The following is a 14,523-nucleotide window of genomic DNA, read 5'->3' as shown; positions in this document are numbered from 1 at the left end:
CAAAATTTGAGTGTATAAATCGGTATCTATCTGATAATACAACCAATAATTAGCTTGTTATCTTTGAATTTCATTTGTCTTTATATATTGTTAGACCTTACCTGCAAGAAGGCATTATGTCAGTGATGAAATTTTCTTCTGAAAAAATCAAAATTAATTCATTACAATGCTAGAGAAATATAACATATAAAATTATTAGAAGCATAGTATAATTTTTGAGATGAATCTAGATTATTCTAGAATAAATATTCCTTTGTAAGAAGTTTCTTCATGTGGAATTCATTAATTTTCTTTATATTTCAAATCAAAGAAGACTTAAATTTAACAAGCATAATATTAAAGGTAAACACCCACCTATAAACAATTGAGATGATCCTAAATGATCTCTCTCAGACAGATAGAGAGCAGCATTCTTACCAGTATAAACATCAATTGACTGTGTCACAAAATAGCTTCTGTGGTTCTTGTTTGACTTTGGGATAATGACACTTGAGGAAAATTCTAGAGTCTAGATGGTGGCACACAACTTTAATCCCAGCACATGGGTGGCAAAGGCAGGTGGATCCCTGTGATTCCCAAGACAGCCAGAACTATGTAACAATGAGACTGTGTCTCTCAAACAAAACAACAGATTCAAAATGGAAAAAAAAATCCATGAGCCTATACACATTTTTGTTCTTCAGGGAAACAAAGAATCTTGTTCAGCTTTTTAGTTAAAATTGTTCGTTTTATGGTGCAAATTGCTATCACTGGGACTAGATGTATGGCTTCTGTCTTTTGTATCAGGGTATAACCTAACAGAAAGAAAGGGAAGAGGGGCAAAGACTTTTACATAACAGCTCAAGGGAGTGCAACAGGCTTCTTCTCCTCATCCCTGTTGAGGGAAGAAGTTCCTTAGTTCTACCTATGTTCCCAGCCTTATATGCAGCTTAAAGGATGCTCATAAAAACAGGCATCATCTCCCCTGAAATGAATTATTGGAAAGATCCCTCCCTTGGTAGTAATAACCCCGAGGTCTACCTAAGGTGAGAGATCAATAGAGAAGCAGCTGTGAGACTGGAGCAGCAAGTTCCATGGGCTTCCTTCTGACATAGGATCATTGTATGTGTCTACATATGTAAACAATAAACTCACTGAATACTTCCCTAGACACTTGCAGCTTGCTTTTAGAAACAAACATTTGAGTTGGGCAGTGATGGTGCACCCCTTTAATCCGAGCACTTGATACCAGAGACATGCAGATCTCTTTAATTTCAAACCTAGTCTTGTCTACAGAATGAATTTCAGGTTAGGCTCAAAGTCAACACACAGGAAAACCCTGTCTCACAAAACCAAAATAAACATAAGAAAACAAAAATGAAATGAAACCTTCGTTCATTTTTTTTTGTCTTGATTAAAATCAGAGCTGGGCGGTGGTGGCGCACGCCTTTAATCCCAGCGCTTGGGAGGCAGAGGCAGATGGATCTCTGTGAGTTTGAGACCAGCCTGGTCTACAAGAGCTAGTTCCAGTACAGGCTCCAAAAAACCACAGAGAAACCCTGTCTAGAAAAACCAAAATTAAATAAATAAATAAATAGATAAATAAAGTCTAAGAAACTTAATGTGCTTTCATACCATTCCCCATGACTCAGGAAGTTCATTTGAGCCACCAACTAGTGGACTGGGATTGCGGCTCAGTAGGAAAGCCTATGCTTGTTATGCAGGAGGCCTCAGTCAGTTCTCACCACCACAAATGCCATGAACAGCAAACTTCATAATAAAGTGACACAACGCTGTCTCCATTACAATAATATTGACTCTCTTCATCTTACCTCTTGACGGAAGAGGGTTTTGGATTCACTACCTTGTGTGGTTGCCACTGGCAACTTAGGTATAAAAGACACTGTGGTGACAGTTGCTGAAAGTAAACACTACGTGGTGTTCCTGCCACTGCCACAAAGTCTCCCGAGACTCAGTGGAGAAGCAGACAATTCTTTGACATACAGAATGATGTCATTTTATACACTCTGCCTTTGTTCCAATGTTTATTCCTGAATCATGCTTTGCAGCATGGAAATGATATTCACCCTTACCATGTTCTATTTCAGAAAACTTAAAAAGTACTGAAGGTAGGGATAATGGGTAGGGTGCTTGCCTAGAATACTCCAAAAGCCCTGTGCTCAACATCTAGCACTTTAGAAAACCAAACCAAAACAAAAAAAGAAGGAAAGAAGAGAAGAAAGGAAGGAAGGAAGGAAGAAGCAAGAAAAAGAAAAGGAAAACATGGAAGGATTGATAAGTCTTTATGACTCAATACATTCTTTATGGAATGAAACTTTCACCCTAAAATGAGAGATTTCTAAAGAAAACAAGTATCCAGTAGGACAAAACTGTCCAAATTGAGAAACTGTACAGACATTAAAGAGGTCAGAAGATTTTAATTATATCATAAGGTAGGAAATTATTTAATGAAAGTTATTAATTACAGAGGTTGGTTTGTGACATAATTACATTCTAGTGACACCTACCTGTATACTGTTATGCAGTACAAAACACAAGGCTTTTTTCATAAAACTCAAGGAGAATATATATTTCTAATAATCCTATTTGCTGCAATGTGACTATGGAGGACACATGTGCGTAAAGTTGATTTCTCCTTTATTCAAAGGCAGTACAGATATCAGCATTAATATAAAATAAGCAATGTTTTGACAATATATTTTCACAGTTGAAAGTTCTTTGAAATAATTTCTTAATTAATTCTGACTTTTCAGAATATTTGAAAACCACAGAACTGCATTTATACTGGATTTCCTTAACTCCTTTTTGGGGATCTAAAATCTTTGCTCTTCCTTATTTTCTTTAGGGAAGGTAGGAGCAGTTGGAGTCGTTCTTACCTTGGTTGAAGATGGCACACTTTTTCATTGATTGTTCTGATTCTACTGCAGCTGCTCCTCCACTGTGACATATGTTTAAAAGTGATCATCATTTAACTATTCATAGAAAAACACTTAGCATGTTTTCTAAATTCTTTATTTTTGAGTCCCTAATATATCTTACATTAGATATTTACAAATAATTTTTTGAAACAGGATCTCATTATGTAGTCCAGCTGACTTTAATCCCACTATATGCATCATGTTGGTCTTGAAATCAAGGAGATCTCTGTGCCTCCTGTTTTCCAAGTATTGGGATTAAAGGCATGGGCATCAAGGCCCAGCCTAAGAACTCTAAATTCATTCTTCAACAGTTGGTGATTATTAATGACTGCTGTCCTTCCCACCTTCCCTCATAGAGAAGAAACAGAGAAAATTTAGCTCTTGATTAAAACACACACAAACACGAATGATAGCAGTGCTTTTTCCATATGATTTGCTTTGAATGTTCCAGTAACCTTGTATTTATATGCTTGTGGAGTCAGTGTTCCTGTTCCACTCATCTGCCTGCATATCCCTATGGCCCCACAGTCCTATCTGTCAGAACTCTTTTGAGGCATTTTGTTGAGTACTATGCTTTCAATGGTCAGTATATGAAAATGTTTTTTTTTTTGTTTTGTTTTTTTTTGTTTTGTTTTTTTTTTTTTTTTGCTTCTAAGCATCCTTCTGCCTGCATTCTCAGAAGCCATGACAGTTGTGGTACCTTCAAATTGTTTTAACAGTTCTTTCATGTGTGAATGCTGAAACCACCGCCTGGCTGTTTCGCTGTTTCTTTGTTCATAAGCCTTTTTGTGTAATCCTGAGTCTTTGTAACTCACAACCAGCTTCAAAACTCAAAGAAAGCAACACTCCTTTGTCAGCTATATTCTTCCCAGGTCGGAGCTAAGACTGCTGTACTATTGCCAGGATACTCTGGACCAGCAGATTTATTTTTCTAGTTTCTGCTTTGGCTGTCATCACGGTCTTGGAGCTTGTCAGAGGACTTTTCACCTGCGGTGTGAACCTTGTCCAAAATAGCACTGTTACTGAAGTGATCTCCAGCAAACTAGGAAAACCTTCCACATTGACCACTATTTTCAATGTCTTTTTAGCAGATAATGATCCCCAGTCTTATTAGATCAACCATCTAAACTTACTTTTTGATCTTCATATTTGATATGCATTCCTGTTCACATCTGCCTATGCATTTGTGTCTGTTGATCCTAGTGCATGTTTTTTAGGTCAGAGGACATCCTTGACTGTCAGTCCTTGCCTCCTAACTTAGTTTTGAGGCAGAGTTTCTTGTTGTTAACAGCTGTAAAAAGCAGACTATCTAAAGTCTAACTTTCCAGACAATCTCCTGTCTCCATCTCCCATGTCCCTCGAGGTTTCCTGAGGTTGAAGATGCATACAGGCACATGAGGCTCTTTCTGTGTGCTGAGGAGTTGAACTCTGAAATCTTGGGTTTGTGTGATAAGTACTTTATTCCTGAGACATGTTCCTAGTCATGAATTCCTAAAACTGTGCTATTCCATGTCAAAGTCACAAGCATACTTTATTTGCCTCAAAAGTATCAGCTTTACAAATTTCTGTCTATCGTGTATTAAAGGAAGAATAAATGACCTCAAATGATTCTTCTTAGAGGGGGAAACAGGCCCTCTAACTGGATTAGAGGAATAAATTGAAAGTGCTCTGCACTCAGAAGCCTTAGTTCCATCATTAATAGCAATACACTTACATTCACCTCTTTAATTTAGGCTCAAAGTCTTCTTTTAAAATTTGAGCGTTTTAGAGCCAGATAGATGGCTCAGTGGGTATACATAATTGTCATAGTAGCCCAAATTTGAATACCTAGAATTCAACAAAAAGTCAGACACTGTGTAATGTATCTATAATCCCAGCACTTTTATAGTACAAAGGAAGTGGAGGTAGTAAGATACCAAAGAGGCTTCCTAGCCTGCTTACCTGGAGTAAGTGGCCAAGTGCCAAACAAAAATAGAAAAAAATGCCTCAAATAAGATGGAAGGCAAAGCCATCACACAGTGTTGTACTGTGTCTTGGTTGGGAATATCAGTGAATGCGTGTCCTCTGAAACAAAAACACAAAAACTAGGTTTCGATCCTAATACATGAACTGGCTTTGTGGGAGCGTAGCCTGTTTGGATGCTCACCTTCCTGGACCTAGATAGAAGTGGGAGGACCTTGGTCTTCCTGTAGAGCAGGGAATTTGGACTGCTCTTCAGTATCGAGAGGGAGGGGGAGTGGACTAGGGGGAGGAGAAGTGGAGTGGGGATAGGGGGAGGGGAGCGGGGGGAGGGGGCAATATGTGGGAGGAGGGGGAGGGAAATGGGAAACGGGGAGCAGTTGGAAATTTTAATTAAAAAAGAATAAAAAAAGAAAAAAAATTCACATCAAAAAAAAAAGATGGAAAGCAAAGCCATCACACAGTGCTTTACTGTGTCTTGGTTGGGAATATCAGTGCATGCATGTCCTCTGACACAAAAACAAGTAGATGAAGATGAGGGATGCTAAACCATGTTTAGAATATATGGTATGTGCAATGTATATTTTCAATAAAAATACACAACACACAGGCTTTACTTTTTAGTTCATCTGACTTTAAACTTGCATGTATGAACAAAAAGGTAATCATTTGATTTTTAATGCTGAACTCATCTTAAATACCAAGTATCCTGTTTAGAGCTGCTATTTCTGTGATAGAACACCATGACCAAAATGAACTTGGGGACCAAAGGATTCATTTGGCTTATATGTCTACATCATAGTCCATCATTAAAGGAAGTTAGGGTAGGAACTCAAACAGGGAAGGAAGCTGGAGGCAGGAGCTTACAGAGGCCATGGATGGGAGTTGCTTACTGGCTTGCTCATTCTGCTTTCTTATAGAACTCAGGGCCATGAGCCCTGGAACAGCACCTCCCATGATGTGTTGGGCCCTTTTCCATCAATCACTAATTAAGAAAATGCCTTACAACCAGATCTCATGGATGCATTTTCTCAATGGAGTCTTAGTTCTTTGTACTCATTTTGGACAAGTGTCCCTAAACAGATTAGCTGTTTCAGGAGTTTGGGGGTATTGATTCACAGTGTCAAGATATTTCAGACAGTAGAGGGGAAAAAATAATAGCTTCTGGTAATATCATCTAATCGATGGATACCCTAATCTATTTGCTTATTTAAAATTCACTTCAAGTACAGTAAGTGATCAAAGAGACAACATGACTTGAAAAAAATTAAGTTGAACATATATAAGAAGAAAATATATAAGGAACAGGCTAAAAATAATAAAACTATACACTTCAGTGTTGAAAATAAAGTTGACACTTTTCAAAATAAACAACATTAATGTGAAGTTGCCTTAACAAGTAGAAAATTGCCAATCAAATCAGATTAGAAATGACAACTTGTTTTGAAATGGGAAGCTCAGCCCTGGTACACACTGATCCTTTGTTTATGTTGGAACAGTCTCTTTTCCAGCTCACACTCCCTGTGAGATAGTTTTTCTCAATATGTGATTATGAGTTGAAGCCATATTCCCTCTAGCATTTTAGTGTTCATTACTTAAGCAATGACACCCTCAAGACCGGCACTAAGATTGTAAAAAAGAAACGGTACCTCTTTGGTGTAAGCTCCGGAGGTGCATCCGCACCTTTCTCAATTAAAAACTGCGCCATTTCAAGTTGATTTTCAAATAAAGCGAGTTTATAGGGTGTCAACCCATACTGTAAAGGAAAATTTCATTTTATAAATTGACATGCTTCTCAAATGAAAAATGTATCACAGATTTTGTAAACAAAATGAGTCACAAAAGGATAGATTTTCCGTCAGCCCGTGCTGCAGATTCACACATACACAGGGCTTCCCTTTCCTTTGAAACATCTTCCCCTGTCCAACAATGCCCGTGAACACCACTATTTCCAGGACTTCCCACAAACGCTTGCTGGTTCCATGTTTCTTAGCTCCATGGAGATGTGCCTCCATTGTTGCCCCAATCCTAAAACGTGGAGTTAGATTTGGTATGCCTCTGTTAAATGAGTGAACTCAAGTGGCATCTCTGGAGCAGTTTCTCAACCTTTTTTTTCCAAAACTATTTTCCCTAACCTAAAATTTTTCTCCCAAATCAAACATCGTTTCATGTTGTAGTGGTCCAAAAGATGCTGGAGGAAGACCTCAGACTCAAATGGTATGTAAACACAAAGATTGCTTTTTCTTCAGAAACAGCCCACATGTAACAGTCCATCACCCATATAAAGTGATAATGAGGACCACGGACAAGACATACAGGCCCTTTTAAAGTGGACATGGGGAATTCTATCTTTTTAATATTTTAAATATTTTTTCAATAATTGGGCACATGTTGATTGGACAGGACTAGTAACAGTTTCATCCATTGTGGGATTTTTCTGTCTCATGTGGTCAGTAGCAGCCAGATCCTGCAACTCTGGTCTCCCTGCCTTATAAGGCCAGGTTTGAAATTGTTTAGCCAATTGGCTAAACTTGATTGGGGAACATCCTGGATTCAGGCTTAAGTCATTAATTACAATGGAGTTGCTCCTTGTCTAAGATAGAGTCACATTTTGGCCGCTTTGTTATGTACATATAAAATCTGAAGAAGTTAAGTGAAAGTATCTTTTCAGCATGTTTTCTTCAATGATCAAATTTCCACATTTACCTGTGTGCCTGTGACCTTCCCACTCTAGCCTCACCTCTGAGGGAGAAGACACATCAGTAACTTCTTAATTGCAATAGATTTCTGTGTTTTCTACAGACATTTATCTTAAAATTACTTTTTTCTATTGTTTGTTTGTATGTGAAGTATGTGTGGGCCCAAGTCCTTTACTTGTTGAATTTTAAAGTAAAGGCCAAGTCTGAAACAAAATGTGCTGTGCTGAGTTCCTTTAAGTTACCTACAAACTATGAAAAATAGATTTGGAAAAAATTCTTTACTCTGAACAGATTCAGTGAGACTGCTTGAGCTTCAGAAGGTGGAAAGTGATCTGAGTGTCATTGCTGGAAGTACATTGGGAATGAAGTTGAATGATTCTTACCTCTGTTTCGGCGTCAATATCTACATTATACTCCAGCAGTTTGCTGACAACTGTTATGTTCCCTCTGCAAATGGCGTGGTGGAGGGCAGCATCGCCATTGGCATCTACAATGTGGGGATCAGCACCGTGCATGAGTAGTATAGAGATGCATGCTATATTGTCCCGTTGGGTGGCCTGTGGGTATTGTATAAAGAAAGAGACACTGAAATCAAGAACCTGAATAAGCATTCCAACAATTCCATTGAATAGTTATCCTTGGATCAGACCAATTGTTTAGGTTATGCATATTATCCCTCTCTTTTTGAGAGAAGGTCCTCAAGTAACCAGACTTTCCTAAATTCATAACCTCCCCACCAAAGTTTTCCAAGTGGTAGAGTTTCAGAGGTGTGCCAGCACACCTAGATATTAAAGCAGTTCACTAGCACTGTTTGGCCATTGTTGTAGTGGGGGAGGTTGCTTGTTCATTTGCTTGTTTTCATAACTTCACACTGGTTGAAGACACCTGGAAAGAAGGAACCTCACTTGAAGAATTGCCTCCACCAGACTGGACTCTGGGAAGCCTGTATAGTACTTTCTTAATTGAGGTTGATATGGGAGGGCACAGCTTCCTAGGGGTGGTGGCATGACTGGGAAGGTTGTCCTGTGTAGTATAAGATATCTGAGCAAGCCTTGGAAAAAGCCACGGAAAAGCATCATTCCCCCATGACCTCTGTTTCATTTCCTCCCTCAGGTCCTGATTGAACTCCTGACCTGGTTTCCCTTGATGACGGACTGTGATGTGGAATTGTAAGCCAAATAAACCTTTTCTTTCCTGAGATGGTTTTGGCCAGTGTTTCATCACAGCAACCAAACAAGGATAAATTCTACTCCATTTTATACCAAAAGTGTTTTGCGATAGCTACCTTTATCAAGGGTGTGCAGCCTTCATCATCCTTCATATTAATATCGGTACAGTCGTTGGACGATAGCAATGTTACTACATTAGGATGATTATGGGCAGAGGCGTAGTGCAGTGCACTCCTACAAATTGAGAGGACATTTTAGGAAATTACAGAATATTATGTAAAGGCACACTCAAGTAGACACCAAAGTGCATTTCCTTCTGATATAAGAGAAGAAACGAAAATTTTCTCATTTACTTATTTCTCTACTCAGGTCTTTACTTCTGTGCTAGGCATATAATGCATGGCTGTCCCAGTCAAGGCGAGTGCTCTATCACAAGCTTCATCCTTCCTCAGAGCAACCTCTCTGGATAACAGGAGAATGCCCAGTAGATTGAACTCAGATTGGATCTGAATCCTACTCTAATCACTGAGTGTTACTAGTTACAACACAGACTTCCTATGAGCTCCACAAATCAATCTCTCCATCTGTATAATGGGGATTCAACACTGCAGCTCTCTTACACAGTGCTTCTGTGACGCTTCAAATCACATCTTCAAGAGCAAGTACAAATGCTTCCAGCACCTGACAGCTCAGTGTTTGCTGGATACAATTACAATTTGTTCCTAATGATAACAAACACTATATTTCAATGAAGAGAAATAGCAGAATTATACCTACTGCAGATGTGAAAGTTTTTACTCAAGTATCTTTACAATATTTTAAAACTATATTCCCTAAGCTAGCCTTGAACTTGGCAATCCTCCCAGTAGGTAAGAATGCAGGCAGTTCCACTGCACCCACCTTACTCTTTACTTCACACTTTAGCATCGCTGATGTCTGCCACTTATAAGTCATGATATTTTATGACTATAGTTGGCAATGTTTTTTACTTTACTACCATACAAAATAAAAGGTCACCATGCAGTCCACTGTGCCTTACATCCAATGAAATATGACACAATCCACAGGCCCATGACACCTCTGAAGGTCACAAGTATCTATGTAAATTTCAACTCTTAAGACTATGAAATGTAAACATATTCAGAATAGCAATAACAACAAACAAAAATCTAAATTTTCATTCATCTATACTTTAATTTTTTTCATTTCTCAATGCCCAGAATTAATGTTTCTATATTTGCTACCAACAGGGATAAGGCATAGTCCTCAGTCAATAGACAGAATATCCATGTTAATATAGACACCAGGTGGTAGCAAATGGCTTTGCCTTATACCTCCATGAATTAGCACCAAAACTGAGCAAATATATCCAAGGAGATAACCTATGGTATCATAGCTCCCTTGCTTTGATTTTCAAAAAGCTTAAAGACAAAAAATACTAGGGATTCAATTGAGCATCATTCATTGTTTTCAATATTTAAATTTATAGAATGTCAGAAAAGTGGACTGGACAGAGAAGTGTAATATTTCAAGAATGAGAGGGTCTTGAGAGCTAGTATATTTGTATGCTGTACAGTAGATACCTAAGTTACGTGCAGGGAATAAGTGGATTGGCAGAATGGATAAATACAGCTGGAAAATCCAGTGTTTTTAAAGAATACACTTATTAAGCAAAAAATACTTTGAAACAATAATTTACTGTTCTATTATTTGTATGAAGCTTTAATTTGGAAGACTGAATATCTATAGACTAAATAACCTCACAATTGCAGACATGATCAAGAAGCATGTGCGCTATGGAGAATCTACTGTTGAGGGTCATTGTTTCCTGCCTACAATCTAGTGAGAAACAGGAAACAAGCACTAAAAAGGAGGGCCTCAGTGATTGTTACAACTCAGTTGGGAAATCACTCACCCTGCAAGCCTGAGACCCCAACTTCAGAACCCCCAGCACCTTGAGAAACTGGTGCTGGAGATGTGGATACAGGAGGATCCCCAAATCTTGCTTGCCAGCAAGTCTAGGTCAATCAGTATACTCCAAGACAATCAGTCAAATACAGTGTGGATTTAGGTGAGAGAATCTGTCTAAAAAGCTGAGGTGCTGGACCCACAGGCTGGTTCATGAGGTGAGGGCACCTACTGGCAGAGCCAATGGCCTATGTTCAATCCCCAGAATCCACAATGTGGCAGAACACAGCAGTCAATAGTTCTCTTCTGACCTTCACACACTTACTTGGCATGTGTGAGGCACAGGTGCAAACACACATGTAATTTTTTTAATGAGATGAAAAGAAATTTTCAAAGAGAATGTCAACCATTAGCCTTCATGTATGTACCAAAACCACACAACATGTATATAAGGGGCCGGGGGACAGAATTATAGTTCAAGTTGAAAATTTCCTTATGAAATCCCTCAGCAAGCATGAATCAGAGATAAGATTTCTTGGAAATTCTTTATGGAGTTTTTTGGGCTTTGAGTTGGCTTTTTATGTGAAAATTTATCTTATGATACAATTTTCTTTGTTGTATATAACATAGCATTAAAAACATATACATTAAAGGGCTGGAGAGATGGCTTGGCATTTACAAGCTCTAGTTTTTCCTGCAGAGGACCTGGGTTTGATTCCTAGCACCCACACAGGAGATCACAACTGTCCATGACTCCAGTTCCACGAGATCCAACACCCTCTTCCTATGATTGTGTGGTACACTGAAAATACGTGCAGTCAACACACTCAAACCTAAAAAATTTTAAGTGTACACATAAAAAGATGTATGTGGTTTTCTTAGCTAAATTCCTTTAAAGCCCTCAATAAAGTGCTTTAAAAGAGACAATATAAAGGGATTTGTAAACTAACTGAAGTTCTTTGTTTTGCTTCTCTTAAAGAAAGCCTCAGAGATGCCCTTGCAAGGTGTGCAGGTTTCAGGTGCCTAGGAGCCTAAAGCAGGTACACACCCAGAGGTCTCCATGAAAGAAGAGCCTTATGCATGACATCTGCCCCCCCCCCCACAGGCTGCAGGTCTGGAAGGTATGTTTCTCCCTGGTAGACCCTGACTGTCCCCAACAGTTTCTGCCCCTCCTGCCCCTCGCCCCTCCTCAGGCCCCATTACCTGCCCCTCCTGTCGCATTCGTTGACATGGTGTTCACTGGCATTGATCAATCTTTCGACTAAAGCCACATCACCCACACTGGCCGCCCTTTGGAAGCACCCCACAGGATCGTACCCAATAAGGTACAAGGGAAATCGCTGCTGTCTTCGGCCCAAGCACCCACAACCCCGGCATGCAGACCACAGACGGGTATACCAGCGAGACCGCTGAGGGGCCCGAATGGTTAGGGCATCATATTCCATATCCTCCTGCATTTTGAGGCTCAAGGCTCCACAGGCCCTCCTGGCCCTCCTGGCCCTCCCGACAACCCCGCCCCCCTTCCACCCTCTGGGACCTCCCGGCCCTCCCAGCCCTCCTGGCCCTACTGGCCCTACTGCCCCTCCCTGCCTTCCCCTTTAACCACCCGCACCCTCCCAAACCCAACAGTAAACAAACGTTCAAAATCTGGTTAAAACTCCCCACTGAACCAAATAAGCGTCCTGCTTGGACAGATCCTTGGTTCAGTGTGAGCTGAATTCTGCTTCATTCTTAGCAACACAGTTCTAGGGGCATAGTGATGCGCTATGACCTCACAATGGTACTCAGCAGCTGTGCACCAAGTGTGTGTTCTGTGCATGCCCATATCAGAATCCAGCGACAAAACATACAGTGCTCAGTACATGTAGACAAATATTGTATGTTTTCTGTTTTAAGGATGTTATGGTTCTGATATGGGAACTTCAATCTGAATACCCACAGAGGTATGGAACCTAGTAAGGGACCAGGAGGGAGGAGAGTATCTCTCAAGGAAAGGAAAAAGTCTATAGTGTTATGTAGCTATTAAGGAAAACTAGAATTGGATGGTTTAATGAAAAGGGGATGGGACAGAAAGGTAAAGGAAGGAAAATGGAGAGGGACAATCAATACTAAAGGTCCTTTGAAAAACTATATGGACATTGATTATCCTAGAATCTTCCTATACATATGTGAAAGGAACTCACAGGGAGATAAAAAACAACAGGGAGAGAAGACTTCAACTAGATATCTTGTGCCACCAAATTAAACCTCCAGTGCCAAGAACAGGTTACAGCCTTTTGAGTCATTCACCAAAGGTACCCATGGAAACCATCAAATAGCACAGGCTATTGCCAAGTCTCTTGGTTGCTCACACAAGCTGATGTTAAGGTCTTGTTTATGGAGGTAACACTTCTGTCACTGAATATGGAGAAGTTGAGCTGGTGTCTAACTACATTATTCACCTACTAACCACAGATCACTGTCCTGGAAGGTACTCTACATGCCCCTGGAGGAGAAAAGTAGTCCTCAATACCTCTCAGCACAAACCCTTCAACCTACAACCACACCCAAATGGAAGGAAGCTCACAGATATTTATATCTAGGGGATCCAACACCCTCTTGTCTCTTTGCAGGCACCAGGCATACACACAGTGAACATACATATATGCAGACAAAACATACATAGACATGAAATGTGATCTGTAGATATTGAGAAGTAATACATTTATGTAGTAAGTTCACTCTTTTAAAGTATATAACCCAGTAGGTATTTTTTTTACTATGTTCTTAAAATTATGCAACCATCATTCTATTTACTTTTAAAATAATTTTCTCATTCGAGAAAAAAACTCTTTATTCATTAGTAGTTACTCTTCATTTCTCCAGACCCCACCACCTATTAGTTATCAATCTAACTTTCTGTTTCAAGTGTCTCATTCTGGGTATTAAAGAGAAATCAAATCATCTAATAAAGAAGTGCCCCATTCTTCAGTCCTTTGGCTACTTTCAAATGAAAGTAATGTTTGTGATATTTATTCATGTTATGGGATGTATCCTTTCTCTACCCCTTTCCATGACTAGAAACTAGACCACTCTATTAACACACCACCCTTTGTTTACCTACTCATCAAGCAGTAGGTAATTGGGGTTTCTCCCTTTTTTCTTATATAAATGCTCAGGTGCTGGTGGCTGCACCATTTTAATCTACATTCCAGCAGTAATGCAGCAGCAGGTTCCTGTTCTCTGGTGTGTTTACACTCTCACATGTGTCCCAGCACCTGTGCATGATAGACAAGTGCTTTCCCTGAGACTCATATCCTCAGCATGCAACATGTACTGTTCAATATTTAGACCATATTTTGCTGTCCAGCTTCAAATTCATATGTGATAGACACCACACACACACACACACACACACACACACACACACACTCCTCTACCAAGTGCTGGGATTGCAGAGCTGTGCCACCAGGATTGACTTATCTTTTGTATTTTCACCATCTTAATGATATCAAATATCATCTCATTGAAATTTGATTTGCAACACTTGATGTCTGATGGTGTTGAACATCTTCCAGTGTGCCAGTAGGACATTTGGAAATCTTTCCAGGTCTCATGGAATATGGGTGAGGTTCAAACCGCAGCTGGTAAGGGACAGACAAATATGCCATGTAGATAGAGATTGAGTGCGAAGTTTTATTAAAAAGGGAGGTGTAGTGGAGAGGAAGGGATGGGAGGAAGGGACAGAGAGAAAGAGAAACAGAGAGAGAGGGAGGAGGGAGAAGGAAAAGAGGCTGAGACCTGCTTGCCTCAGTGGGAGAAAAAGAGGAAAAGAGAGAGGGGGAATGGAGGGAGGAAGGAAGGGAGAGCACTAGAGAGACTGAGAGTGAG

General features: G+C 39.7%; 1 protein-coding gene across 1 annotated transcript in view; it reads right to left on the bottom strand.

The window, feature by feature from the left end:
• The window catches only part of LOC130884712 (ankyrin repeat domain-containing protein 26-like), a 32,001-nt gene extending 19,891 nt beyond the window's left edge, over positions 1-12,110 (bottom strand). The window contains exons 1-6 of the mRNA XM_057785850.1: positions 11,857-12,110; positions 8,862-8,979; positions 7,960-8,133; positions 6,527-6,633; positions 2,877-2,938; positions 102-138 (exon numbers count right to left, since the gene is read on the bottom strand). Coding sequence (XP_057641833.1) covers positions 102-138; positions 2,877-2,938; positions 6,527-6,633; positions 7,960-8,133; positions 8,862-8,979; positions 11,857-12,110 — 752 coding nt within the window. The remainder of the gene's footprint in view (positions 1-101; positions 139-2,876; positions 2,939-6,526; positions 6,634-7,959; positions 8,134-8,861; positions 8,980-11,856) is intronic.
• Between the last annotated feature and the right edge of the window lie 2,413 nt (positions 12,111-14,523).

Source organism: Chionomys nivalis, chromosome 12, assembly GCF_950005125.1.
Source record: "Chionomys nivalis chromosome 12, mChiNiv1.1, whole genome shotgun sequence".
NCBI classification, from domain to species: Eukaryota; Metazoa; Chordata; class Mammalia; order Rodentia; family Cricetidae; genus Chionomys; species Chionomys nivalis.
Note: the sequence above shows the minus strand (reverse complement) of the source record. Positions and strands in the feature narration are given on the sequence as shown.